The following is a 26,580-nucleotide window of genomic DNA, read 5'->3' as shown; positions in this document are numbered from 1 at the left end:
ATGGTGGTGGCCCAGTTTTGCCATTACTCGTCGTCCTGGGTGCCATTAGATGCTAAGTTCCTGGACAGCCAGGACCCTCTATGCCCTTCTCACTTTTTGCCCATCCTCATAGGAACAGGGAACTTTGGGGGCTCCAACTTACAAGGTAGTCCTAAAACTTGGGGTTCATCAGATCTTATTAGGTTACAAATTGGGGGACTCTAGACGCCACATGGTCACTAGACATTAGGCTAAGTGCTGGAGATGCTGAAAGAGGCCAGAGCCAGTCCCTACGCTCAGAGAGCTCCCAAACTCCTGGGGAGAGAGCAAGAAGACAGATATGGACAGACATGTTGGATGTGGGATGAAGAGAGGGAAAGCCACTGGAAGGAAGAAAGCTGGGGAAAAGCTTCCAATGGAAGGCAGAGCTCAGACCCTAGCCTTTCTGGTGCCTTCCTTCTCTTCTTTGTCTTCCCAGGTGAGTCTCTGCTCCCTGGGGCTCCAGAATCAAATCTATGCAAATGACCACAATTCTCTTTTTTCCCTCTCTGGACTCCCAGCCCAGAATCACAATGTACCAGTTGGACTTGCCCTAGGATGTCCCCAAACTCAATAAACATCTCTAAAAAAATGGAATGAATTCTTCCCCCACCTCCCCCAACTATCCTCTTCTGAACCTCTATTTCAGTGTCAAAAAGCATTTATTAAGACCTACTATGTGCCTCGAACTGTATTCTGAGGATCCAAAAAGAGGCCAAAGGGAGTTGCTTTCAATCAGTAGGCTTACAAGCAAACTGGACAGACAAATGGGTGAACAAATGTAGACAAATCAAGCTCTATGAGGGATAAACTGCAAATAATGATCAGAGAAAAGGCACTAGAATTAAGAGTGTTTATGGAGGTACTCAGGGGGTTCAGAGGACAGAAAGCCAGGCCTGGAGCCAGGAGGACCTGGGTTCAAATTTGACATGACCTTCTCTAGCTACATGACCTTGGGCAAGTCACTTAACAATTGCTTTGCCCTTAGCACACTTCTGCCCATTCTAAGAGAGAAGGTAAGGGTTGTTTTTTTTTTTTTAATGGCTTTTCCCCCACCTTTCTCCTAGTCTCCCAGACTACCAGCCTCAAATTTAGACTTTTCCTTTACTGTTACCTGACTCAGTCTACCTGGCATTCCTCTACTATACTCCTTACCTCTGCTTCTCACTATTCTTAGTGTTACTCAAGGCTCAGACCAAATGTTCTTACTGATACCAGGTATTGCTTCCAAAGCAGAAGAGTTAAGTGCCTTGCCCAGGGTCATATAGCTAGGAAAATCCAAGATGGGATTTGAACCCAGGACCTCCCATCTATAGGCCTGGTCCTCTATCCACTGAGTCACCCAGCTTCCCCTTCCTGATTCCTCCAGCTGTTACTCCATAGCCCCATCCCCAATAAAATCCCTTATATCTATTATGCAGGTACCTGTATGTGTTCATTAAAATTGGTCCCCTGGACCTGAGGCTTTCATGTTTTTCTTTGTGTCCCCAGAGGCTTGTTAATGTTCTCAGCCCTGAACCCCTTGGACTTTGGTCCTCGGGATTTTCTCCGCAAGGGTACTGGAGTGGTGCGCCATTTTCCCCCCAATGGGTTCCCATTTGAGAAATGAAGAAGTGACTTGCTCAAGGTCACACAACTCCCAGGAGTCCAAGGCTAGATTTTAACCCAGACCTTCCAGACTCCAGGCCTGAGTGCTCCATCTACTGAACCATCTAGCAGCCCCTCCAGGCAGATAGTAGCTCCACCTTCCTGAGCCCTCCTTTCTCAAATCCATTCAGATGCCAAATCCTAACCCAAGTTAATGGGACAAAGGCCCTGGGAGTGGCACCCTGGTGGATTGACTGTCTTTTTTTCTTGGAAACAATGGAAAGGAAGGCAAGGACAAATCTGGAGGGTGGGGAAGGGAGGAAGAAGGAGAGCATAATTGGGAAATGTAATCCCACTAAATGAGAACTCTATACAAATCTGGAGGATCCCAAGAAACAAGCCTCACCCTCATCCCAATTTGTGAAAGGAGGGAAGAATCCACATTAAATAGAAATACCTTTCCCAGGGCCCTGGAGGGAGAACCAGGCATATAGATGATCCTGGGTTCAAATGTGAACTCAGACACTTCCCAGCTTTAACTCCCTTAAGCCCAATTGTCAACCCTTATCATTCTTCTGCCTTGGAACTAATCCTTAATATTGATTTTTAAATGGAAAGGAAGGGTTAAAAAGCCCCCAAAGTATCAGTCTGGTAGCTAAGACAGACACATCCTAACTAAGACCAAAGATACGGGCTAAAAAATGACAAGAAGAAATCGATTTCACTCGGGGAAATCGAGGGAAAAGGGGAGAAGAGGGAACTAGAAAAGGGTACATTAAAGGCAGAGAGTAGACTGAAGCCAAACAAAAAAGGCACCAAGAAAGTACAAAAAAGTCCCCAAGAAAGTAGAAAAATGTTCTTGGGTCTTCCTGGAGAGCCAAAGAATTGGGCGCCATTCAACGGGGGATTGGCTGAACCAGTTTTGACATAGAAATTGGGACGGAACTTTTAATTTCAATTTAGAATTTGTTCTAAGAAACAAAGAAGGGAATGATTTCTGGCAAACTTGGAGGGACTTGTATGAACTGAGAGAGAGAGAAGGGAGTAAAACCAGGAGAACAATTCACACAATGGCAAGGAGATCTTAAAGGCGAACAGTTTTGAAGGACTTAAGGAGAAAAACAAGACTCATGATTTGAAATCAGTTACCTGCTTCCTGTCGGAAGTGCAGAATGAGCCTTTGTTTTGGACTTGGCCGATGCAGAAATTTCTTTGCTTGACCATGTCTGTGTGTGTGTGTGTCTGTTTTTCTTTTTCGATGGGGAATAGGGAGGTGGAAGAAGAGAGGGTAGATTTCTTTCTGATTAAAATAATACAATTTCATTCTAAAACATTTTACGGACCACATCTCCATACAAATGTGACAGTTCATTGTACTGTAAGAAATTATGAGGGGCAGCTAAGTGGCCCAGGGGGTAGAGTGCTGGGCCTGGACTCATCTTGCTTAATTAAAATCTGGCCTCAGACACTTATAAGCTATGTGACCCTGGACAAGTCACTTTTCGCCTCTGTAAAGTGAGCTGAAGAAGGAAAAGGCAAAGTGCTTCATATTTCTGCCACAAGAATCCCAAATGGGGTCATGAAGAGTAAGACACGACTGAAAATTACTGAGCAGTAGCTCAGTGGATTGAGAGCCAGGCCTAGAGATGGGAGGTCCTGGGTTCAAATGTGACCTCAGACACTTCCTAGCTGGGCAAGTCACTTGACCCCCATTGCCTAGCCCTTATGCTCTTCTGCCTTGGAGCCAATACACAGTATTGACTCCAAGGCAGAAGGTAATGGTTTATTTTAAAAAACAAAAACAAAAACTGAGGCGGCTAGATGGTGAAGGGAATAGAACACAGGACCTGAAGTTCAAAAGTCCAGAGTTTAAAAGTCACTGAACTTCATCTGTAAAATGGGGATAATAATAGGCACCTACCCCGACTAGGGCTGTAGTAAGGATCAAATGAAATGATACTTGTAAAATGCTTTGGAAGCCTCATGAATCCCTCATCTCCCTAATTTCTACCTGAATCCTTTAATAAATAGGCCATATAAAGACTAGCTCTAATCAGTACAGCTCACTAGAACAATCTCCATTGGTTCCAAAGCCCCTGCGAGAAATCTCCCAGAGGCTTGATTTTCTGGACATGCTGAACCAGGCTCCTTGGTCTTCCTCAAAATGACTTTGTTCTTGTGCCCTAAGAGCCATGGAGGTCTTTCCATCTGACTTACAACTGAAAGACCCTCCATAGACTGTCTTGGCACAGGAGCTCCTTGAGGGCAGCCTTGCTTTTCTAGAGTTTTCCCAGTGCTTAAACAGTTCTTTTCATATAATAAATATTTCTCATTCCTTGTTCATTCATTCATTCATTCATTCAGTTAAACAAACAGGAAAATAAATACATGGAATAAATCAAGAAGCTTCAAGAAAAAGAAGGCACTATTTTAGGAACCAGAGGGGAAAGGGATCTGAGTTCGACCTGTAATGACTAATCTTTGACCAAGAAAATAGGTAATTAAAACGCCTTCCCCTTGTCTAGTTGTAGGTACATAGTCAAGTATTTGTGTTGAAATGTTCTTAGTCCTGGATGGGCCAAGAACCAACCCCTAAATAACCCGTCCTGTCATGCCAAAGGGCAAGGGTCCCGGAGTGAGTAGGGTTAATGCAAGAAGGATTCAGAATTGGATGGATGGTAGCGTTGGGGGCTGGGAGTGAAGAGATGCTCCCCTGGGGTTCCGGAAGGATATCTTTCTACAAGGATGTAAGACTCCAAGACTTGGCTCCAAAGCAGGACTCAAAGATTCTTTAATGGCTCAAGGTCAACAAAGCATGAGCTCCCTATTGGCATACTCTACCAGTGTAGGCTTGTTCCCTGGTGTTTAGCATCATTATCAATGGCTTGGATAAAGGCATAGATAGTTTATTCACCAAGTTGGACAGTTTCAGCAAGATGGAGTGACAAGTCAGTGGATGCTAATGGCAGGATCCAAAAGAATCTCAATAGGTTAGAGAGAGGTTGGGCTGAATATCATATGATTAAATTTAGTATTGAAAAATGGAAAGTTTTATGGTTGGATACAAAAATTGAACTTCATGAGTCTAAACTTAGATGGCAATCGTTCTCAAAAAGAACCAGCAATTTTAGATCCATAAGAGGAGGCAGCACAGGAATGATCTCTTAGTCTCCAAATCCAGTGATCTTTTTTCAGGCTCCATTCTTCCTGCCCTCCCTGGAACCTTTGACACTGTTGATCACTCTCGATTATCAAACCCCTCCCCCCCCCCTGCTTTTCCTCCTGTCTCTCTAACCATTCCTGTCTTCCTGGCTTCATCCTAATCCAGATCATGCCCTCTAACCATGGGTGCCTCTCTCCGGAGTCTATCCTGGATCCCAGGCTCTCCTCCCTCTCTACTATTTTACTTGGTGACCTTATTGGCTCCCATGGATACTGTCATCTCTAGGCTGATAAATCTCAGTTACTTTTCCTGCCCCGATTTCTTGGCTGATCTCCAATCTCACATCTCCAGTTGTCTTCCAGACATCTCCAAATGCATGTCCACCAGACATCTTAAATTGAAGATGTCCAATCCCCGAGGGACTTAGGAGAAAGAACGAACTGTGGGAGGAGAAATGCAGAAGAAAAGCATAGGATTCATCAATGGTTTATATGGGGATAGGATTTGGGGTTTGGGTTTTCAAAGATTGCTCTATTGCAAACATGAATAAAATGGAAATAGGTATCCATTGATAACACTTGTATGACCCAGTGGAATTGCTTGTCAGTCACTGGAATGGGGAGGGAGAGAAAATGAATCATGTAAATGTGGGAAAAGATGTATAAATAAATAAAGAATAAATTGAAGATCCAAAACAGAACTCCTGATCTTTCCCTCTAAATCCTCCTCCACTCCCTCTTACTGTTGAGGGCAACAGCATTCTCCCATTCCCATAGACTTCCAACCTAACAGTGACCCAGGATTCCTTCCTATCTCACTCTTTAGGATTGAAAAATGTGAAGTTCTAAGAGTTGAGTACAAAACTTAGATGACAGATGTTCTCAAAAAAATCCTTTAGGGGGCAGCTGGGTGGCTCAGTGGATTGAGAGCCAGGCATATAGACGGGAAGTCCTAGGTTCAAATCTAGCCTCAGACACTTCCCAGCTGTGTGACCCTGGGCAAGTCACTTAACCCCCATTGCCTAGCCCTTACCACTCTTCTGCCTTGGAGCCAATACATAGTATTGACTCCAAGATGGAAGGTGGGGGTTTAAAAAAAAAAAAAAAGATCCTTTAACTACCTCCACCCCATATCTAAGCTTCCCCAGGTCTGTTGTTTTTACCTTTGCAGCATCTCTAGAATATGCCCCATTCTCTCCTCTAAACACTGACATCCTCTACTATCTAGAGTAGTGCCTGGTTCTTCCCACTACTATTCATTCTCCATTCTAATTTTCAAGTTGCTCATTATGGGAATGAACTTGAAATTTAGGACCCCCCAAGTGGCACGTAAAGGATGTAGCCAATGTCCAAATATAAATCATATTTATGATTTATGGATAACATTCCGATGGTTATCCATATGGATAACCTTCACCAGAGACAAGTCTGCTTTAAATAAAACATAGCCAGGTCCTTTGACACTGGTTTGATGTCCTGCTCTCTTCCTTCTTTTGGAATTTGGCAACCCAGCAATGTTGAGTGCCAGGATTCTTGGCTGTGCTTGATTAATTTGGTTTTAAAATATACTTTAATAACAATTCCAATACAACTGCTTCCTTTGGACTACTATGATTCTGTTTTATACATTAAAAAAATTGTATCCCTGCAAAGTAAAACCCCTCTGAGGTACCACATATTATTTCAGGAAAGCCTCTGTCACCCTTCCCATCACTCCCTTCTCCCTCTTCATGACCTGTGAAGGGTCCTTGCCAAGGCTCTGGCTGATTCTTGCATGGCCCTTTGCCCTGTCTCCCCCTCACACACAATTCTGTGAAAGGGAATTCTTTATTCCCAGTATCTATTTTGAGTTAACACACTAGTTAACACTAACCCCTACTTAGATTGGGAAGACAGGATTAACTCTCCTTTGTCTACATTTGAATTGAATCAACAAGATTGAACACAGGTAAGAAGCTAACAAGGTACTTAAAGAACTCACAAGTCAGTTACTGAGAGAGCTCCACCCTTTTAACTCAGTCCCAAACTTGTGAATATGATGATCAGAGTTTAAACCCTCAGAAACTCAATCAGCCAGGAATCTGTGAACCTTTTTGATGAGTATTCACCCCCCTCCCCAGAAGATGAGAAATGGTTCCTATGAGCACGGCCCCCTGAGCAGTGCTGGACAATTTGGAAACTGTGACTGGCCCCTGTGAAGAGAGATAGGGACAAAAATTCAATATAAAAGCCATGAATTCTTCAGTTTGAGTCAGTCTTGTGCAGATAGACTCCTGACTGGAGAGTGTTTTCAAGGCAGCTTCACTGGAGACTGTGCATTGGATCGACGGCTTAGAGCTCCGCTTCAACTTGGACCCTGACTCCTAGACTACTTTGCGAGGGGAGTGAAAGGTTGACTCCGTTCCTAGTTTCTGGAGAGACTAGCTTCCATCTTGGAGGAAGCTGTATGGTTACTGACTACAGGCCTTCCTGGTTGAGAGCTAATTAACCTCTGCCTGGATTAAGATAGGATGGATAACCTCTCTAATCCCCTCACATTTCTCTTCTTTATTGTTTCTTCTCTATTTGTAAATAAAGTTCTGACTCAAAGTATAATAAATATTGGTGAACACATAATTTCATAAAAGTATTGTCCAACCATTAAATTCAACCTTTATAGTTCCAGATACGAACTGTAAAAGAACATAGGAGGAATGCACCACATAAAAGGGAGCTGAGTTGCCTTTCTTCCTGAGAATCTCCTTCAGGCCTTGTTATTTGTTTTCAGTTGTTTCCCATGATTTACAGAACTTCACCACCCTGGGCCACAGAACTGCATGCCTAACCCTCTACTGCTGCTCTTGCTATGGGCGTGTGGCAGCCCCTGCAAGGGTCAAGAACACCAGATCACTCCATCAGAACTTGGGTCCTCAGCTGAGACCAAGCTGAAAACTTCTGTGCATGTACCCTCATTAAAGGGAGTCTCTGAATCTACCAGTGAACTTTGATCCAATATCGATCCTGACCACCATGTTGCTGTACCCTGGCCAGGGTACAGATCTCCTGTATGACAGAGCAGTCCAAGCCTAGAACTCCATCATACCACAAAGTTGAAGATTGTAATATTCTTATCTAAGACTACACACACACATGTATACACACATATATGTTCCCTTTTCTTTCTCATATAGTATGTGGAGTCCGCGGTATATCTTTGCCACCTATCTACCTGCCACCAAACTCTTACCTTTGGCAGCAGTCACACACACACCAGTAAACTAAGCCTCAAACTTGTCTGAGTGTTAGGTAGATGTCTCCCCAAAGAATGTGAAGACTTCCTCAGCTGAATGGGCAGATGAGAACCATTTCTTACAACAGTCATGAAGGCAGTGGTTGAGGCAGGGCTGGGTTTTAGGGCTCTTAGAGTTTGGTTAGACATTTGAAAAAGCCAGGGTCTTCCACTTTGCAACCGAAATATTCTAAGTCTGGGAGCAGGAGGGCAAACAGCTCTCATTCCTAGCCACTTTTTCTTTAAGAGGAATGGGCTGTCTTAAGATCACACTCAACCATCTGAGCCTTTCCCACTAAATCCTGGCTACAAAAAGGCTGTCACCAATAGTGAATATTGAGGAAATCTATTTACTCAACCAAACCCAAACCACAAAATAGATGAATTGCAAAAATTAGAGTATGGAAAAAATGGCTCCCCAACTGGGATCAAGCGATTTAAGTTCAACCAACAGTCAGGTTTTCCATATATATCATCCTGGGGAAAATTCTCAGAAGTCTTTAGAGAAGCCAATGGAAATCAGTGGATATACTGAGGAGATAGCTATCTCTACATATCTGTAGGAGATCTCTATTTCTCCTTTCTGGTGACTTTTTATAAGAAAGAACAAAGAGGGAACAGCCAGGTGATTTAGTGGATTGAGAGCCAGGTTCAAATCTGGCCTCAGACATTTCTAAGCTGTGTGACCCTGGGCATGTCCTGACCCATCGCAGTTGCTCCCCTGGGCACCTCCTGACCCAGGCAGGCTGTCTGTCTCTGGTGTTCACCCTCTGCAGGGACTGCCTGGTCTTCACTGCTCAGCCTGACATGGCCTTCAAGGCTTGGTTCAAGCCCTGCCTTTTCCCTGCCACCTTCCCCAACCAGCCAACCACACCTTCTGGAAGACTCCCTCTCAGATGATCCCAGACTCTCCTGCTCATAGCTCCTGGCTGCCTGTCGTCTCACTTCTTTCTGATGGCTAGTAGCAATTTGATTCCTTCTTTGAAAACTTCCAATTGCTTAGAGATAGTATCATTATAGATGTTGATCATAAGGTTGTTTTGGCTTTCTTCATGCACTGCTTTTCCTTCTTATAGAAACAAATTAATCTTTTTTCACAGTTTCATGTTATGTCTCATTAAGACTTTTCCCCATCATATGTGTAAAAGATTTAATATCATCTTTTATATTTTTGATGAGGATTTTCTAAAACTCTTTATGAATCCATTTGGACATTATGGCTCTGCTATGACACGATCATCTGCTTCCTTTTCTCACCAAACTGATTTCCAGTTTTCCAACAGTTTATTTTTAATCAAAACCTTCTCCCATGTTTTGTGAGTTTGGGTCTATCCAACCCCAGAATAATACCCAATATGGCAAGTCTCATAGTTCTATCTCATCATTATCTAATCAGATTTCAGATCTTTTTCTATTCTTTGTCAATATTTGCTTTATGTATTTGAGATTTTCCAGGGCAATTTTGCCTTACTGTTCTCACTTCTTTACATGTTTACATACTATCTTCTTACATTTTTATCTAGTTTAATGAAGCTTAAGTGCTATTTTGATTGGATAAAACTCTCTAGATTGATCCATTTGAGTACCATCATCATCTTTATCCTGTGTATGCAGTATTTTTATCTTTTACTGCACCTGTGATTTAATGTGTACTGAGCTCCTGGTAAGGAATTTTCTTTACCGTTGAGGCACCTTCTTTGCAATTTTTAGTCTTAGAGCTTTGGAGGGACTGAGTTATTAAGTGATTTACCCAGGATCATTCAAATTTGTCAGAAGGAGAACTTGAACTCAGATCTTTAGGACTAGAAGACCAACTTTTTACCAATTTTGACATGCTGCCTAATGGTATTATTGAATATATTTTACATATTTAAATTTTAAAAATATTTTAAGTCCCCAATTATATGTAACAACAATATTCAATGTTTCCTCAAAATTATAAGGTCCAAGTTGTCTCCCTTCTTCCCTTCCCTCTCCCCTCCCCAGAGGGTGAGCAATTTGATCTGGGTTATACATACATGTATTGTCATGCAAATCACACTTCCCATATTGGTCACTGTTGTAAGAGAATAGTCATATAAAACCACATTCCCAAAATAAAAACACAAAGAAAGTGAAAAATAGAATGCTTTGATCTGTATTCCAACTCCCACAGTTCTTTCTCTGGAGGTGGATAGCATTCTTTATCATAAGTCCTTCAGCATTGTCCTGGATTATTACATGGCTGGGAATAGCTAAATCTCTCACAGTTAATCACCATGAGTTGTTGTTGTTACTGTGTACAATATTCTGCTGGTTCAATTTATTTCACTCTACATCAGTTCATTTTGGTATAATTCTTTCTGAAGTCATGCTGCTCATCATTTCTTATAGCACAATAGTATTCCATTAACATCATACCCCACTGTCCGTTCAGCCATTCCCCAATTGATGGATATCCCATCAATTTTCACTTCTTTGCTATCATAAAGAGTTGTAAATATTTTTGTAGAAGTAGGTCCTTTTTGCTGGGGGCCATCAGTCCATGACGCCTTGACAGAATCACTCATGGTAGCTGGGGAGGCCACAGAGTAGTCCTTGGAGAGATGTGACTGCCCACTCTATCCCCCTTGCATGACTTCTTCCATCAATCCCCTTACCTATGAATTGACATGATTATTATTCCCCCAGTCTCAAAAGAAATAATGCAAGAGCAAAGCACGTGTCCCCTAATTCTCCTAAACATCACCAAAAGATCAGACCCTCAAACCCAATCCCAAAGAGACTATCATGGGTTACCTTTTACATAGGTACATAATTCCCAGCAAAACCGCAGCTACAGGCCAAGCCAAACACACTTCCACATACAGAAGCCTCTTCTCATGAAGGCAGCACACAAATCAGTCATAGAGGCCCAAGCTATAAGTACTAGTACATGAAGCTTCAGAATGCCTCAGTGACTCGATCCCACAAATCAGTAACTCCCTAGAAGCCACCAGTCTAAATTTGAATTGTGTTCCCAGACCCCTCAGCCTCCATGATATGATTGTTGAATTGTCTTCTAACAACTGCTGATTAATTATTCCATTTTATTAAAAGCAATACATAATTTTCCTTGATGATTGTAAGCTCAAAACTTCTCACAAGGTAATGAGAAAATTAAGCCACCTGTGACAGAAATCATTGATCTTGTGCGCAACCTTTATTCTGTCTGTAATCACAATACAAGAATATAGAATGTTAATCAAGTGATTTGTTAAAAGTTGATGTATCGCTTTTCCAATTATCTCTCTTTGATAGTGTATACCAGCATACAAACTTGCTGCCAGGAGCTTGTAATGGAGCTGGAATCAGTAAGCATCAGTTCCTGGTTGGCCCTAACCTTTTGGATGTCCCAATTATAAAGCCAGCTGTCATTGCTTTATGTCTTATATAAAATACTTTTGAGAGATTAAAGGAGTTGTAGAGAAAGAAAAGATCTGTTTGTCATGCTGTTCATATGACCATCTTTACTTCTCCATAAAAGGCTCTCTATACTTGTTCTCTGTCCATGGTAGTTTGATCAGTCCCATGAATTCAATTATCTTTAATGTAGAAACATTGCACATAAAGATGCTTTTCTCCATAGCCCATCTCTTCTTCCAAATTTGCTGTTTCTCTTGAGCAACATTATCCTTTACCTTGATTAGAATTTCTTTTATCAGTTAAAATCTTACCTTATGCCAGAGTTCTTTCCTAGTTCCAATCAAAACCAGTGCCTCCACTTGCCCTCTATATCTTGGATGAGCATCATTGGAATGTGAGCTCCTTCTGTGAGGTGACTGTTTTTGACTTTAGAAGCCTAGTCCTTCACCAGTTCTGGGCACACTTACTAATAATTGTTGATGTGCTGACCATCCTAATAATATATGAAAATATAGTGGTGTCCCTATGTCTCTATGCCACAAGGAAGGGTGTTGGTATTTTCTACATGACCATCACTATTTCTCTGATTACTTTAACTTCTGTTTAATGTTCTCTTTATTTAAGATAGACAGACAGATATATAGATAGATGGACAGACAGACATAGATAGATAGACAGATATAGATAGACAGACAGATATAGATAGACAGACAGAGAGATAGAGAGATAGAGAGAGAGAGAGAGAGAGGGAGAGAGAGAGAGAGAGAGAGAGAGAGAGATCCAACTAACAAATCTAACAGACATTTATTAGGCATCCTATGCAAGGCACTCAATTAGATACAAAGAGAAAAACAAGTCTCCACCAACAAGGAGCTTCCATACAAAATTCTATTTCCTCACCTGAATCTATCTATGAAAAGTCACCTCTAAGAAAGGCTGCACATTTCTATATTCACACTTACTGCTGCCAAGGAATGAGAAATGTGTGGTTGCCCTCCTATCCCGGGAAAAGTGGCTTTGCTCTTTCAAATACATCTTGAAAGCTCGAGGGGGTAAAAGCTGGGACAATCGCTAATCCTAGAGCAAATTAAACAGCAAGAGGCATTCTCCTTGGACTCTATGGCTTTAATAGACTTTTTTTTTTAGACTTTTTAATAGACATCATTGTTCATGACCAAAGTTCCTGTGTCTAGATGAGAAGAATGAATGAAAGAGCATTTATTAAGCACTTAAATGCTATGTGCTGGCAACACAAATAAAACAGTGGAATGTCTCTGATCTCAGAAATTCACATTCTAATCAGGGAGACACCATATCAAAAGTTTGAGCTACAAGTCCCATGTTCCTCAGGGTACAACACTAAAACAAGATGGTACGGCACATTCTCTAATGTGATTTCCATGGATGAAACCACATTCATTTCTAATGTTAAATCATTTGACCAAGTCAAGGACTCTGGTGGTGAGAACCTGCTTTTCTGAATCCTCAGTAGTGGTTGTTATAGTTGCAAAAGCAGTTTGCCAGGTGGCATCTCCCCAAGGATTGCTATCTTGGTTAACAGGGAACAAGGGCTAAGCTAGAAGTGGTGGTCTGCGTGGCAGTGCTATTTCCAGAAATCTAGGGCCGGGAATCCTGGGCAATCAGCATTCTCACAGGAGTGAGGATGGTGATCCAAGTGGTGGTGGCATGACTCCCCTGACATGTGATCTCCTGTCTTCTCTTCAGGGTGCTTTGCCACTTCCGCTAAATTGGCTTTCTTGCCCCACAGGTACCAATTGGTGGAGGTCTCTGGCCCCCTTTGATTAGTTCTGCTACACTGGATGACAGCTATGGGGCTGGGCTAGAAGCAGAGTCTGTGGAGGCCTCCTAGTGCTAGGGCTCTAGCTGCCTGATACTGATAAATGGGGTTGCTCCTTCATTGATGGGGACTAAAGAATTGAAAGAACTGGGTCTCTATGCAATCTATTTATTTCACCATAAGATGAATAAACAATTGGGAAGAACTTTCAGTAATTCACTCAACATTCTTTTTAATACCTACAATCTTGTAAGCCCTCTCCTCACTTTGCATTACTCTGTGTTGATTCTTTAATATGCCTGCATGTTCCTCATGGCTTTTGCTCTATGGCATGACAGTTTCCATTGAACTGAAGTACTGGTTTGCGTAACCATTTCCCAATCTGGGGTCCTTACACTATTTCCAGATGTAGGCTTTTAAAAAAATACTATATATAAGACTTCTGGAAACAACTTTGTATATAGTTTTCTTTTCCCCCAAGGACATATTTTTGTCAGAATTATCTCTTCAGAGAAGAAAGCTCTTACAACTATTCTCTATTTTCAGATTGTACAAATTCTATCAATAGCAGAAACATTTTTCTCCCCACAGTCCTGCCAATATTTGATTGGATTGTTTTTAAGTAACTCCTTTCAGTTGTTTGTGATTTGGGAGTAAAGAGCTTGGAGATCTTTGCAGAATACTCAGAGAAAGTTTAGTTCTTATAGATTCTGCTCTTGGGATATTTTGGAAGTTTCTACAATCAGATCTTCCACTGACATCCTCAATTCAAGTCCTCCCACCCTCAAAAGCCTTTACCTTCTGTCTTAGTAGTCATTCTAATAAATCAGCAACAAGAACTAGAGATCTAGGGTTGTGACATGCCCACAGTCACATAGTTAAGAATTGCCTAAACCCAGATTTGTACCCAGGTCCTCCTGACTCTAGAACATCCCTGGTGTCTTAGCTTCTATTCTGAAAGGCAATTTTTTATGCATAAGTTTGAAGAACATGATTACTAGATTCCAAACCATGCCTTTTAGGATTTATACAAATTGGGCTCTTCATGACTTTTAGCTTATAATCTTATGATTTTTGAAGTCTTCATGATATCAGTTCTATTTTTGTTGTTTAAAGAGCTTTATTTCTATCCTTCGGGAGTTTGAAAATTTTATACAAATTTTGTGCATATGATTTTTTGTCTTTTTTCTGTTTTAAGTGTTACTGCTAATTCTTCTTAGCTATGAAGGATATTCTTCAACATAATCTTCAAGTTGAATTCTTCACAAATGGCCATTTTGGGTAGGTTGGAGAACCCAATTCATTCTCAACAACAGATTTCCCTCTGCCTTTGTATAAATCCTAGTATACCTCATCAGGTTTTTGCCCCTCTTCGGCACCTGGCACCTCCTCCTTACCCTGGTCATCTTTGTATACATCATCCTAGACATCATCAGGCTTTAGAAAGTAGGGATCAGTTTCCGCTGCTCCTCGCCTTGCCTATCAAGTGACTTCTACCAACAAGATTATTCAGCCAATCCACATCCCTCTATTTTTATCACTGTCTTAGATTATTTCACAAGTTCTGATATTCTTGAGTTATAAAAGAAGTCTTCTCACAAGTGGGGTCCTTTAGTCTTGCCCAGAAGTCCGGCTTCATTATAAGACTGGCACTTGTGCAATAAACCCATTTCTATTTGGCTTGGAGACTTGGTTTCCCTTATTTGCATTCCTACAGTTAGAAATTATACAACACTTTACTGAATGAATGTGGAGAAAACTTCACACACAGGTCACCTTTTTCTCACCATCAGAGAATTCATACTTAAGTTTTATCTTGACTATGAATTCTCTGATGATGAGAAAAAGATGACCTGTGTGTGAAGTTTTCCCCACATTCACTAATTACATTGATAAGGTTTCTCTTCAGTATGAATTTTCTGATGTTGAGAGGATAAACTGTCATTGAATGATTTTCCATAATCAATAAACTTATAAGACTTTGGTCCTATACGAATTCTCTGATGTTTCATAAGGGAAGAGCTGCTACTAAAAGCTTTGCCACATCTACTACATTCATAGGGTTTCTCACCAGTATGAACTCTCAGGTGTAGAACCAGTAATGCATTCTGCCTGAAGGTGTAACCACATTCATTACACTTAAAGGATTTTTTCTCCAGGATGAATTCTCTGATGATGAGAAAGAGAAGAACTATCACTAAAAGATTTTCCACAAGTACATTTATAAGGTTTCTCTCCAGTGTGAATTCTCTGGTGTTGAGTAAAAGATGAACTGTCACTGAAAGATTTTCTACAATCATTGCATTTATTGGGCTTCTCTCCTGTATGAATACTCTGATGTCTTAGTAAATGAAGAGCTATCACCAAAGGCTTTGCCACGCCCACTCCATTCATAGGGTTTCTCACCAGTGTGCATCCTCTGATGTAGTATCAGAAGTGCATTCTGCCTGAACGCTTTGCCACATTCATTACACTTAAAGGGTTTTTCTCCAGTATGAATTCTCTGGTGGGGAGAAAGGGGTGACTGTGTGTGAATGCTGCACCACATTCATAACATTTGTAGGGCTTCTCTGCAGTATGAATTCTCTGATGTTGAGCGAGAGACGAACTGTCAATGAAGGATGTTCCACAGTCACTACATTTATAAGGTTTCTCTCCTGTATGGATTCTCTGATGTTTAGTACGAGAAGAGCCATCATTGAAAGCTTTACCACATTCATTGCATTCATAAGGTTTCTCTCCAGTATCAACTCTTTGATGTAGTCATCCTAGACATCATCAGGCTTAGAAAGTAGGGATCAGTTTCCCCTGCTCCTCACCTTGCCTATCAAGTGATTTCTACCAACAAGATTATTCAACCAATCCACATCCCTCTATTTTTATCACTGTCTTAGATTATTTCACAAGTTGTGATATTCGTGAGTTATAAAACAAGTCTTCTCACAAGTGGGGTCCTTTAGTCTTGACCAGAAGTCCCACTTTATTATAAGACTGGCACTGCTGTGTAAACCTTAAAATTTCTTACACTTATAAATGTTGGAAATTTCACCATTGGGAAATTTCATACTTGAAAAATTTCCTATTGAGAGTGGGAACTCTATTGGAATGTGAACCACATTGGCATGGGAGGTTCCTCCTCCTCCCTTCTTAAGATTACTTTAGGACAGAAACCTTTTGCTGAACAATGGAAAGGGCTTTGACCTATGCTTAAGCATAGAACAGGAATTTCTTTGAGTCATGATTGATTTTAGAATTGATACAATGGAGATACTTGGAATGACAGAACGAGGTCTTGGAAATTGCAATCTCCTCCCTACTCAGTCCTAACAGGATACCTTGCTTTGCAACTGAGTTCTTGGTCTCAAGTCTAGCCTCCCAATTTATGGGGAAACAAATCATTGGAGTAAAAGCCCATGTTCATATTGGAGATAATTTCTCCTCACTCAGATTAAAAATTAAAAAAACATTTCCTCACAAACATCAGGTGAAATATTTAGACTGAGTAACATCCAGATTTACAGATATAGAAAAGCCAGGGGAGACAGGGATTATTAGAAGGAGAAAGACTAAGTAATAGAAGTTCAAGGAAGGGAGGAATAAAAATAATCTGTAATACCAAAAAAAAAGGGGGGATGGACATAAGGAAAGTGAGGCTCCAATTGACTATTTAGAAGATGTAGAAGATGTAGAGTATGTGGATTACTGGAGAAGGAGCAGGACAGTTGAGGCAGGAGGCATACTCCTGTTTGTCAGTATATGAAAGAGGTTAGCTTAGATGAGAAAGAGAGTGTCCTTTCAGTAATAAAAAGTTTAAAGCAGGCAAAAGATAAGATACCATTACTAGAGACCTGCAAGGTTGTATTATCACAAGTCTGAAAAAAAAAAAGACAAATGGGTGGTCTGACCATATTCAAGAAAACCAAGGGCTCCAAGTCCTACCTTCAACACATAATGGTTGAGGGAATGGCAGGAAAGAAAAGACGAGAAAGTCAGGCAGGTGATTTGAAGACAATAGGTCTATGGGAACAAACTAATGTCTGAAAGTCTGAGGCCCCCTCTCCAGGACTAGTAGACTGAGTAAAACTACACACCTAATACTCCAAAGACTGAGGAACAGAGCTATTGACTACAATAAGTACCATCCACTTGTCTTCTCTCTTGCTTACTTGGATATGTGTTTCTTGATACTTCTTTCTCTGCTGTCCATGATACTTCTTGTTCCCACAGGGAAATCACTTCTGCTTTGGACACCAGAAGCCATGTCCATGAGTTTTTTAAAAAAGAAATGAAATGGAGTTGGAGAAAAGTATCAGTCTCACAATTTAATCCTAGCTAATCTTCATTAGGAGAAAGAAGGCATGATAGGAAAGCTCCAAGAGTGACAGAATTTCAAAATTTATTCTTATATTTCATTTTACAAAAAATTGGTAATTTACCAATAAGAAATTTCCAAATTATTCAAAGTTACAACATTGAAATTTTCTTCTTCCCTCACCCTTCACAGAGCTGGCAGGCAAGCAAGCAATTCCATCTGGGTTATACACATATCATCACGTTTTCCTTTCCCAACTTAGGAAACACTCATGACCCTATATTGGGGTTTTTGTAGAGTGTTTAACTCTGGGAAGACCAAAGAAAAACCTGATCTTTGGTTTGGACTCTGAGTCTGTTAAGGTTCAGAGTCCTAACTTGATTCCTGTTGAGACTTAACCAGTAGACTGTGCTATTTTATAATTTGAAGGTGAAGTTGAGAAGTATAAGGATAATAGCAGTAGTTTTTGTTTAGATAATATAAATTTGGGTTAGTCAGATCAGGGAGGAGTAGTGTAGCCTGCAAAACACAGGAGAACTGGTTCCTCCTGGAATCTGGGAGTTTATTTGGGTGGATTTAGAATCTCTTAGAATTAGAAGTCCTTTATTTATCCTTATATAGTTCAATAAACATTTTATGTTTATAATAAGAGTCTCTTTAGCATCCTTGCACCTGGGCCTGACGGGAAGTTCACATTTGAGCTTCACTTCATCACTGAGGATACTTTTGATTACATCTATCAAAATTATTGGAACAGTTTTAAAAAGTTTTGAACCTATATAGAAACAGTTTTTCCAGCTAAATATTTTCTTTATTTTTACACTGGCTTTCAAGTGGAAGTCTAACACCATTAAGGGAAACAATCCTTCCTTCTAGAGGGTCTAGATTCTCCTCTAATTAAACTCCTAAACAGAAAACAAACTCATATGCACATATACCTTTGTGGCACATGCATACCCAAAGGCATAGAATTCTAGTCCAAGGATTCTAAACCACAGAGGATCCAAGAATCAGAGGTGGAAGGGACCTTCCCTCTAATTCTGACTCTTTACAATGTCCCCAAAGGGGGGTAATTCACATTCCAGATGCTAACCTTCCCCAACAACTCCTTTTGGGCAGCTCTCATATTCAGGATGGTTTCTTTCCATTTCAGAAAGATCTTCCCTTCCCTCTTTTCTTGCCAAGGCACATTCCCATGAACCTTCTACTTTCCTGGGTTAGAGGGACAGCAAAGAGACTGAAAAAAATTTTTCAGAAATTTTCATTAATTAATTTAGAATATTATTCCATGGTTACATGATTCACACTCTTTCCCTCCTCTCCTTCTACCTCCCTCCCATAGCCAACAAGCAATTCCACTGGGTTTTATATATAATGTGAAGAGTGAAATATTGAGGGAACTCATTTACTAATGAAGGGAAATCCAAAATCAGAGAACTTATGCAGAGTATGTAGAAAATGACTCCTCAAAGGGGTGAAAGTTATCTGAGTTCAACCAAGAGACAGGCCTTCAGTATCATCCAGATGTATTAAAAATAGATGATCTGTGGAGCTATTTCAAGTTGCAGTAAATGATATGCTCTGCTTCTGATTAGAGAGATACTGGGAAAAACTCAGGAAGCCCAGTTGTAATGGAGATAGAGGTATTTCTGAGAGATAGAGAGATACTATTAGAGAAAGATATTCTAGGGTTGCCTATTGATCACTACTGATGTCTAATTGATTATTTTTCCTAAGCTCCTCTTCCCTCAATCCCTCCCGTCACCACCCTATTCTGAAGCCTTTGGCTTCGCACCACCCCCCTGAGTGGACTATAGGATTTATGAGGAAAAACTCTTTTCTCTTCCTTTTTCAATAAGGGGGGTTATTGGGAACAACAAGATGGAGAACTGAGGTAAGATGAGGTGAGAGGGATAAGGTGTTCCCTAATCTCTAAGGAAGGTTAGGAGGATTTTGGGAAATATCAGTTCTGTCACAGCTGTGACACAAGTCTGTCAAGGAGATATGAAAGACAATTGATCTTCATCTGTCTTCTTCTAATCAGCCCAGGATATAACAATCAATGACCAACGTCAGCCACACCAAAGCCTCAGCCTACGTCAGAAGCCAAGGCAGTCTCTCAGTTCATCCCCTGGCCATGCTCCACCAGACATTCCTGGGAACATTCTATTTGAAATGTTCTCTCTTGATTGACATCTGAGGTCCTTTACTCTCTGTCTTCCATGCATAAAATTATCTCTTCCCTCATGCCTCTTCCACATTGGGGAAAACTCCCAAAAGTCTTTAGGGAAGCAAATGGAAAATGGGGATAGACTGAGAATCCAACTTCCCCTACCTGGCTTTAATAGATCTCTATTTCTCTTTCCTGCAGTCAGTTAAAGAGTCTATCACCATGAGTGCTTGTCTCCAAGAATGAATGAAAAACACTTCTTATCTGCAAAAGTCTTCTACTGATTCTGACTCTCAGGTGGGCACAACATTGGCTTTTCAACACCAATTAGTAGAGCCACATGCAAGACAACCAAAGGACTCATGATAAGAAGGGCCCTCTGCCTCCAGAGAAGGAATTGATGGAGTCTGGATGCAGACATCCTTTTTTCTTTGCTCAGATTGTCTTCCACTCAGTGATGAGTATGGGGAACAGTTTGACAGTATTGCTCCTGTACACTCCATATCAGATTGCTTGCCCACTGTTATAGGGAAATTAGCAGGAATAAGAGATCCTGTAAGGCAGAAGAGCAAGGTTCCAGAACTCTGGAGAGTGACAGGCAATTCCTTCTGAGAGGGACAGTTGAGCAGCCAGAAGTTGAGTTTCTGTCTAGTTCTTCTGGGAAGGACGTAGAGAGCTAGATATTCTCTCTCCTGTGGCTTTCCTGGTGATACAGTCTGTTCTTGTGGGTCCCTGCTACTGCTGAGACTGATTTCCAACAGAGATACTCAAGACTCCAGAGGACAACTGTCAGTGAGACCTTCCTTTGAATCCTGTTCCTGCTACCTTCAATTCCTTCCCACTTTCATATATTAATTAAGGGGGTTTCATTTCACTAGATGAAGCAAGTAGATTTGTAGGTAGTGAAGTATTAAATGGTGGAGGTAACCACTTGACTTGGGTTTTAGATAGATCATCCCAAATCCCTTCCTTCCCTTATCTGAAAATGAACTATTGTCTTAGTTAGATTTATATACATTATTTCAGTAGAGTTATTTCACCACTCAGAGAAGGGAAGGGGAAGAAGGGAGAGATGCTGTGATTCTTCCACACTCTGCCCTTCTCAGAAGGCATACTGGATGCACTTTCCTGTCCTTTTCCTGGTCTCTCTCTTTCTCGTTGCTGGTCTCCCTAGCAGGCTAACTCTCACTCTCCAAGGCTACAAAGGCCCTCAGATCCAATCACACATGGCAGCTGAAGTAGCCAGAAACAGACATGCTCCAATCAGTTTCTCCTCGAGCAGCAGGGATCCCCCACCAGCTCATCCACGCCACTCACAAGGCCCTGGTTCCACAAAGATCTGCTTCTCCTGTGTTTCACAGGCTACACTAATCATCCCTGATGTGATTAACCCAAATTTATACTATCTAAATAAAAACTACCACTATTATCCTGATAAATCTTAACTTTGCCTTCAAATTATAAAAAAGCAAAGGATAGCTGGTTGAGTCTCAACAAGAACCAAGTCAGGACTCTGAGCCTTAGCAGACTCAGAGTCCAAACCAAAGACCAGATTTTTCTTTGGTCTTCTCAGAGTTAAACAATCTATAAAGACAGTAATTGATAGTCAATAGTACTGCACTCAGACAAATGACATCATTAAGTGCTGAGTCCCCCCTCACTCTGGAAAGCAAAGAAGTCATTGTAATACCAAGACTGAAAGGACCACACTTGCCTTTCTCCAAGTTACACAGAAGAGATTAGCAATCACAGTTTCTCAGCTTGCTTACCTCTATAATAGCAACCCTGGTAATGCTCATGTGTGGAGTCATTTTCATAAACATTATCCTGTGGGAGAGTAGCACATCCAGCCCCCCAGGAATGTTGCTGTGCTTAGGATATTTCTCTCTATAAAAGTCTTTCTTTTAGTCACAATAAAGGAAGTCATAGCCCCAGTCATGGTGCCATGATTCTTCCCACTGGTCCTTCTCAAAAGGCATGCTGGCTTCACCTTTCTGGTCCTTCTCCTTATCTCACTCTTTCTCTCTAGCTGCTAGTTTTCCTAGCTGGCTCACTCTCACTCGCAATGGCTACAACAGCCCTCAGATCCAATCACTCATCACCAGTCTCCCACACATGACCCCCATAGAGAGGGGAAAACAATTTGACTCAAAGAAATTTTAAAGGAGGTTAAAAATCATTTTTACATTTAATTAAGGGAAAAATAGAATGTGATTTTTAAAAATGTACCAGGCTGGGCCCAAAATCTGCTCCTTAGATAAAGAAATCAAAACCTTCCCAAGGTCTATGCCATCTCCCCAGGGAAGTAAATAAGCCCTAAATTAAGGGGAAATTCCACCACCTGGAGGTGATCAAGATGGGGCAGGGCAGAGCTGAGGCCTGGAATAAAGGCAGAACTCCCAGAGCTTCAGAACCTTGGGAGGATAGAGGCCAGATAAGGAAGTGAGAGGTACCAGGCCTACACTTTCTGATGGAGACTTCCTCAGGCAGCCCTCAGCCTGGATGAGTCTTTTTAGGTGGCAGCTCTTGTTCTGTCCCACTGAACTGAACCTGAGGTTACTCTATTGAGCTTCAGGGCCTTCTGGGGTCTGTTCCTGCTGTGGGTGAGTCTGCCCCATTTTCTCCTCCTCCTCCTCAAGTCCTCCTTGCTTCAGTCCCTCACCCCAAGCTCTCAGAGGGGTCTCCTCCTGCCTTAATGAGGACCAATGACCTAGAACAAGGTAGCTGAGGGTCACCCCTGATTGCAGAGGAAAGGAGGCCCTGGATTCCTCAGGGGCCTTAGTTCCCCAATGAAACCCTTATCTATGAAACCTCTGGTAGGTGCTACTCCCAGTTCTAGGTGATGAGGAAGCAAAGGCCAAAGGCAAATAGAACCTTTCCTTTAGGAGTTTCCCATTTACCCTAAGGCAAACAGATAAGAATGTAGGGAATGGGAAGGGACCAAAATACTAAGAAGGGCCAGGGGAACCAGGAGATATTCCCTTGGGTATCCTGTTAATCCTATGTATAGCTTCCTTGGTATGTTTTTGTCTGAATGTTGTCTCCTGTGAGCTTCCTCAGGGAGGAGCCATTTTTTACCTCTTTCTTGGATGTCCAGCACTTAGCATAATACACAGCTCATAATAAGCTCTCAAGACATGTCCACTGATCTATTTTTCATGTTTAGAGTGTTATCAAATCGGTTACAACTTGACATAGAAAATTTAGAAACTTTAGAAGCAGATTTAGAGATAATAGATAAATTAATGAATAAATAAAATATCTAGAGCAAGTCTATTCTATGGTGGGCTGTACTGAGCACTTTATAATACTACCATCTCTAAAGATCCTCACAACAATCCTAAGAGGTAGGTTGCCACTTTATCATTGAGGAAACTGAGTCAGCAGAGGTAAAGTGACTTGGCCAGGGTCACCCAGCTAGGAAGAGTTTAAAGCCCAGATTTGAACTCAAATCTTTCTGACTTTGGGCCCTTGTGAACTCTTCCCTTCACCATCACTTCACTGCCACTAGATTAGGAGGGACCTTATCTGCAATTGGCAGATGAGTGCTGGGGGCCATCAGTCCACAAGACAGAGTCACACGTGGTAGCTGGGAGACCACAGAGTGTCCTTGGCGAGACGTGATTACCCACCAAACCCCCTTTTACATGACCTCTTTCATCAAGGCCCCTCACCTATGAATTCACATGTTTATTATTCCCCCTAGTCTCAAAAGAAAGAATAAAAGAACAAAGCACAAGTGCCCTAATTCTTCAAAACATCACCAAAAGAGCAGACCCTCAAACCCAATCCCAAAGAGACTGTCATGGGTTACCTTTTACTTAGGGACATAATTCCCAACAAAACCTCATCTACAGGCCAAGCCCAAAACTTTCTCATGAAGTCGGCACACAAATCAGTCATAGAGGCCCAAAGATAAGTACATGAAGCTTCCATGTGACTCAGGAACTCCCTAGAAGCCACCAGTCTAAATCTGAATTGTGTTCCCAGACCCCACAGCCTCCATGATATGATTGTTGAGTTTTCTTCTAAGAACTGCTGATTAATTATTCCATTTTATTAAAATCAATACGTAATTTTCCTTGATTGTTAGCTCAAAACTTCTCACAGGGTGAGAAAATTACTTGCCTCTCCTGTCCCAATCAGACCATGCCATTCTCCTACTCAAGAAATGCCAGTGACTCCCATTTGCTCGAGAATTCATGGGTCCAACTATGTGACCCTGAGCAAGTCACCTAATCACCACTGTCTACTCTTTCCTGCTCTTTTCCTTTGGAACCAATACACAGTACTGATTCTGAGAGGGAAGGGAAGGGTTTAAAAAACAAAGAATTCATGAGTCTTCCTCTGTTCAGCATTGATAGGCCTCTCTACCTCATTCCAACTTCCTTTTACACAATGTTTATTCATTACAATCATTCAGTTGTCCTTCTGATATTTCCCCTCATCTTCCTTCATCCTTGAACTCTTTTGGTAGTTCTCATGGCTTGAATTCCCCAATCTCTGATCACTCCTCATTACGCACCTCCTTCAATTCCTTCCTAGCTCTGTGTTGCCCATGGATCATGGCCACTTTTCCCTCCTAGTTCTTTCTGTTGACCTTCTCTGCCTTTTCCCCATGAATTCAGGCTATGATTGAGAGAACTCAAGGACATTCCTCTTAGGGCTATTGTCACTATGGGGTATGTGCCTGGTTTTTCTCAGCTACAAGGGTCCCGTTCCCCTAGAAGAGGCCACAAAGGAAATTTGTGTATTTCATTTCATCTCTTTCAGACTGGGAGTCCAGGTCTCAGAGCATGAAGGAAACTCCAAAATAAGGCATTCCTGAGGAAGAAGGAAGCAAAAAGATTGGTCTTGCATTCTGCTTTTGGATAAGTAGAAATTGATGAAAACAAATTCTGTGGAGAAATCAGAGAAACCAGGAGTCACACTTGGGGCATTTCATCTTTACTCATTTCAGAAAAGTACCAACATGTATACTGGAGAGAAATTCTACAAGTGCCCCCAATGTAGGAAAGCTTTTAATAAAATCTCAAAACTCATTTTACATCAGAGAATTCATTTTGGAGAAAACCCTTGTGAATGCAATGTCTGTGGGAAAGGTTTCCATCATAGGTCAAAACTTAACATACATTGGAGGGCACATACTAGAAAAAATCCTTATCAATGCAATGACTGTGGGAAAATGTTTATTAATGACTCAAAACTAATTTTACATCAGAGGATTCATACTGGTGAGAAGCCTTTTAAATGTAATGATTGTGGGAAATTCTTCAGTCATAGGTCAAAACTTATTATACACCAGAGAATTCATACTGGTGAGAAACCTTTTAAATGTCATGATTGTGGCAAGGCCTTTAATCAGAATTCCAACCTCCTTCAACACCAGAGAATTCATACTGGTGAGAAGCCATTTAAATGTGATGATTGTGGGAAGGCCTTTAATAGGAATTCCAAACTCCTTCAACATCAGAGGATTCATACTGGTGAGAAGCCTTTTAAATGTAATGATTGTGGGAAGACCTTTAATCAGAATTCCCACCTCTCTGTTCACCAAAGATTTCATACTAGTGAGAGGCCATTTCAATGTAATGATTGTGGGAAAGCCTTTAATCGGAGTTCCCACCTCCTTCAACACCAGAGAATTCATACTGGTGAGAAGCCATTTCAATGTCATGATTGTGGGAAGGCCTTTAGTCAGAGTTCCTACCTCCTTCAACACCAGAGAATTCATACTGATGAGAAGCCATTTAAATGTGATAATTGTGGGAAGGCCTTTAATCAGAATTCCAACCTCTCTGTTCACCAAAGAATTCATACTGGTGAGAAGCCATTTCAATGTCATGATTGTGGGAAGGCCTTTAATCGGAGTTCCAACCTCCTTAAATACCAGAGAATTCATACTGGTGAGAAGCCATTTAAATGTAATGATTGTGGGAAGGCCTTTAATCAGAATTCCCACCTCCTTCAGCACCAGAGAATTCATACTGGTGAGAAGCCATTTCAATGTCATGATTGTGGGAAGGCCTTTAATCGGAATTCCCACCTCCTTCAGCACCAGAGAATTCATACTGGTGAGAAGCCATTTCAATGTCATGATTGTGGGAAGGCCTTTAATCAGAGTTCCCACCTCCTTCAACATCAGAGAATTCATACTGGTGAGAAGCCATTTAAATGTAATGATTGTGGGAAGGCCTTTAATCAGAATTCCCACCTCTTTCAGCACCAGAGAATTCATACTGGTGAGAAGCCATTTCAATGTAATGATTGTGGGAAGGCTTTTAATCGGAATTCCCACCTCCTTCAGCACCAGAGAATTCATACTGGTGAGAAGCCATTTCAATGTCATGATTGTGGGAAGGCCTTTAATCAGAGTTCCCACCTCCTTCAACATCAGAGATTTCATACTGGTGAGAAGCCATTTAAATGTAGTGATTGTGGGATGGCCTTTAATCAGAGTTCGACTCTCCTTACACACCAGAGAATTCATACTGGTGAGAAGCCATTTAAATGTAATGATTGTGGGAAGGTCTTTAATCAGAGTTCAAATTTAATTGTCCATCAGGAATTCATACTGGAAAGCTTATTAAAAAATCATGAATGTGGTAAAGATTTCAATAACAGAACAAACTTCCTGGTACATCAGAGAATTCACACTGGTGAGGAACGTTATAAATGTGAAGGCTGTGAGAAAGTCCTCAGTTTTTAGTCATATTTTCTTGACCGTCAGAGGGCCCATATTGGTGAGAAACTTTAGTAATGTGATGAATATGCCAAAGGGCTCTGTAAGCATCTAGTACTCATTCATCATCTGATCATGTTAGATATAAAGCTTTTACTTACTCTTCTTGTGAGAATGTTTTGGTACGAAATACAAAATT

General features: G+C 41.2%; 1 protein-coding gene across 1 annotated transcript; it reads left to right on the top strand.

The window, feature by feature from the left end:
* On the top strand, window positions 1-26,408 carry LOC103101181 (zinc finger protein 883-like). The gene is made up of 5 exons (XM_056826310.1): window positions 1-145; window positions 1,512-1,574; window positions 7,555-7,709; window positions 24,753-25,388; window positions 25,473-26,408. The coding sequence occupies exons 1-5, from the start codon at window positions 1-3 to the stop codon at window positions 26,406-26,408; spliced, it is 1,935 nt and encodes a 644-aa protein (XP_056682288.1).
* The last annotated feature ends 172 nt before the right edge of the window (window positions 26,409-26,580 follow it).

This window comes from Monodelphis domestica, chromosome 4 (assembly GCF_027887165.1).
Source record: "Monodelphis domestica isolate mMonDom1 chromosome 4, mMonDom1.pri, whole genome shotgun sequence".
Taxonomy (NCBI): Eukaryota; Metazoa; Chordata; class Mammalia; order Didelphimorphia; family Didelphidae; genus Monodelphis; species Monodelphis domestica.
The sequence above is the reverse complement of the archived record's forward strand: the minus strand, read 5'-3'. Positions and strand labels throughout refer to the sequence as shown.

Bases quoted from the DNA above. Each gene is read 5' to 3' on its own strand.
- LOC103101181 (XM_056826310.1), top strand. From the start codon at position 1: ATGGTGGTGGCCCAGTTTTGCCATTACTCGTCGTCCTGGGTGCCATTA. The intron at 1,575-7,554 runs GTACTGGAGTGG...CATGATTTACAG, and splicing joins TCGGGATTTTCTCCGCAAGG to AACTTCACCACCCTGGGCCA. The intron at 25,389-25,472 runs GCCTTTAGTCAG...AATTGTGGGAAG, and splicing joins AATGTCATGATTGTGGGAAG to GCCTTTAATCAGAATTCCAA.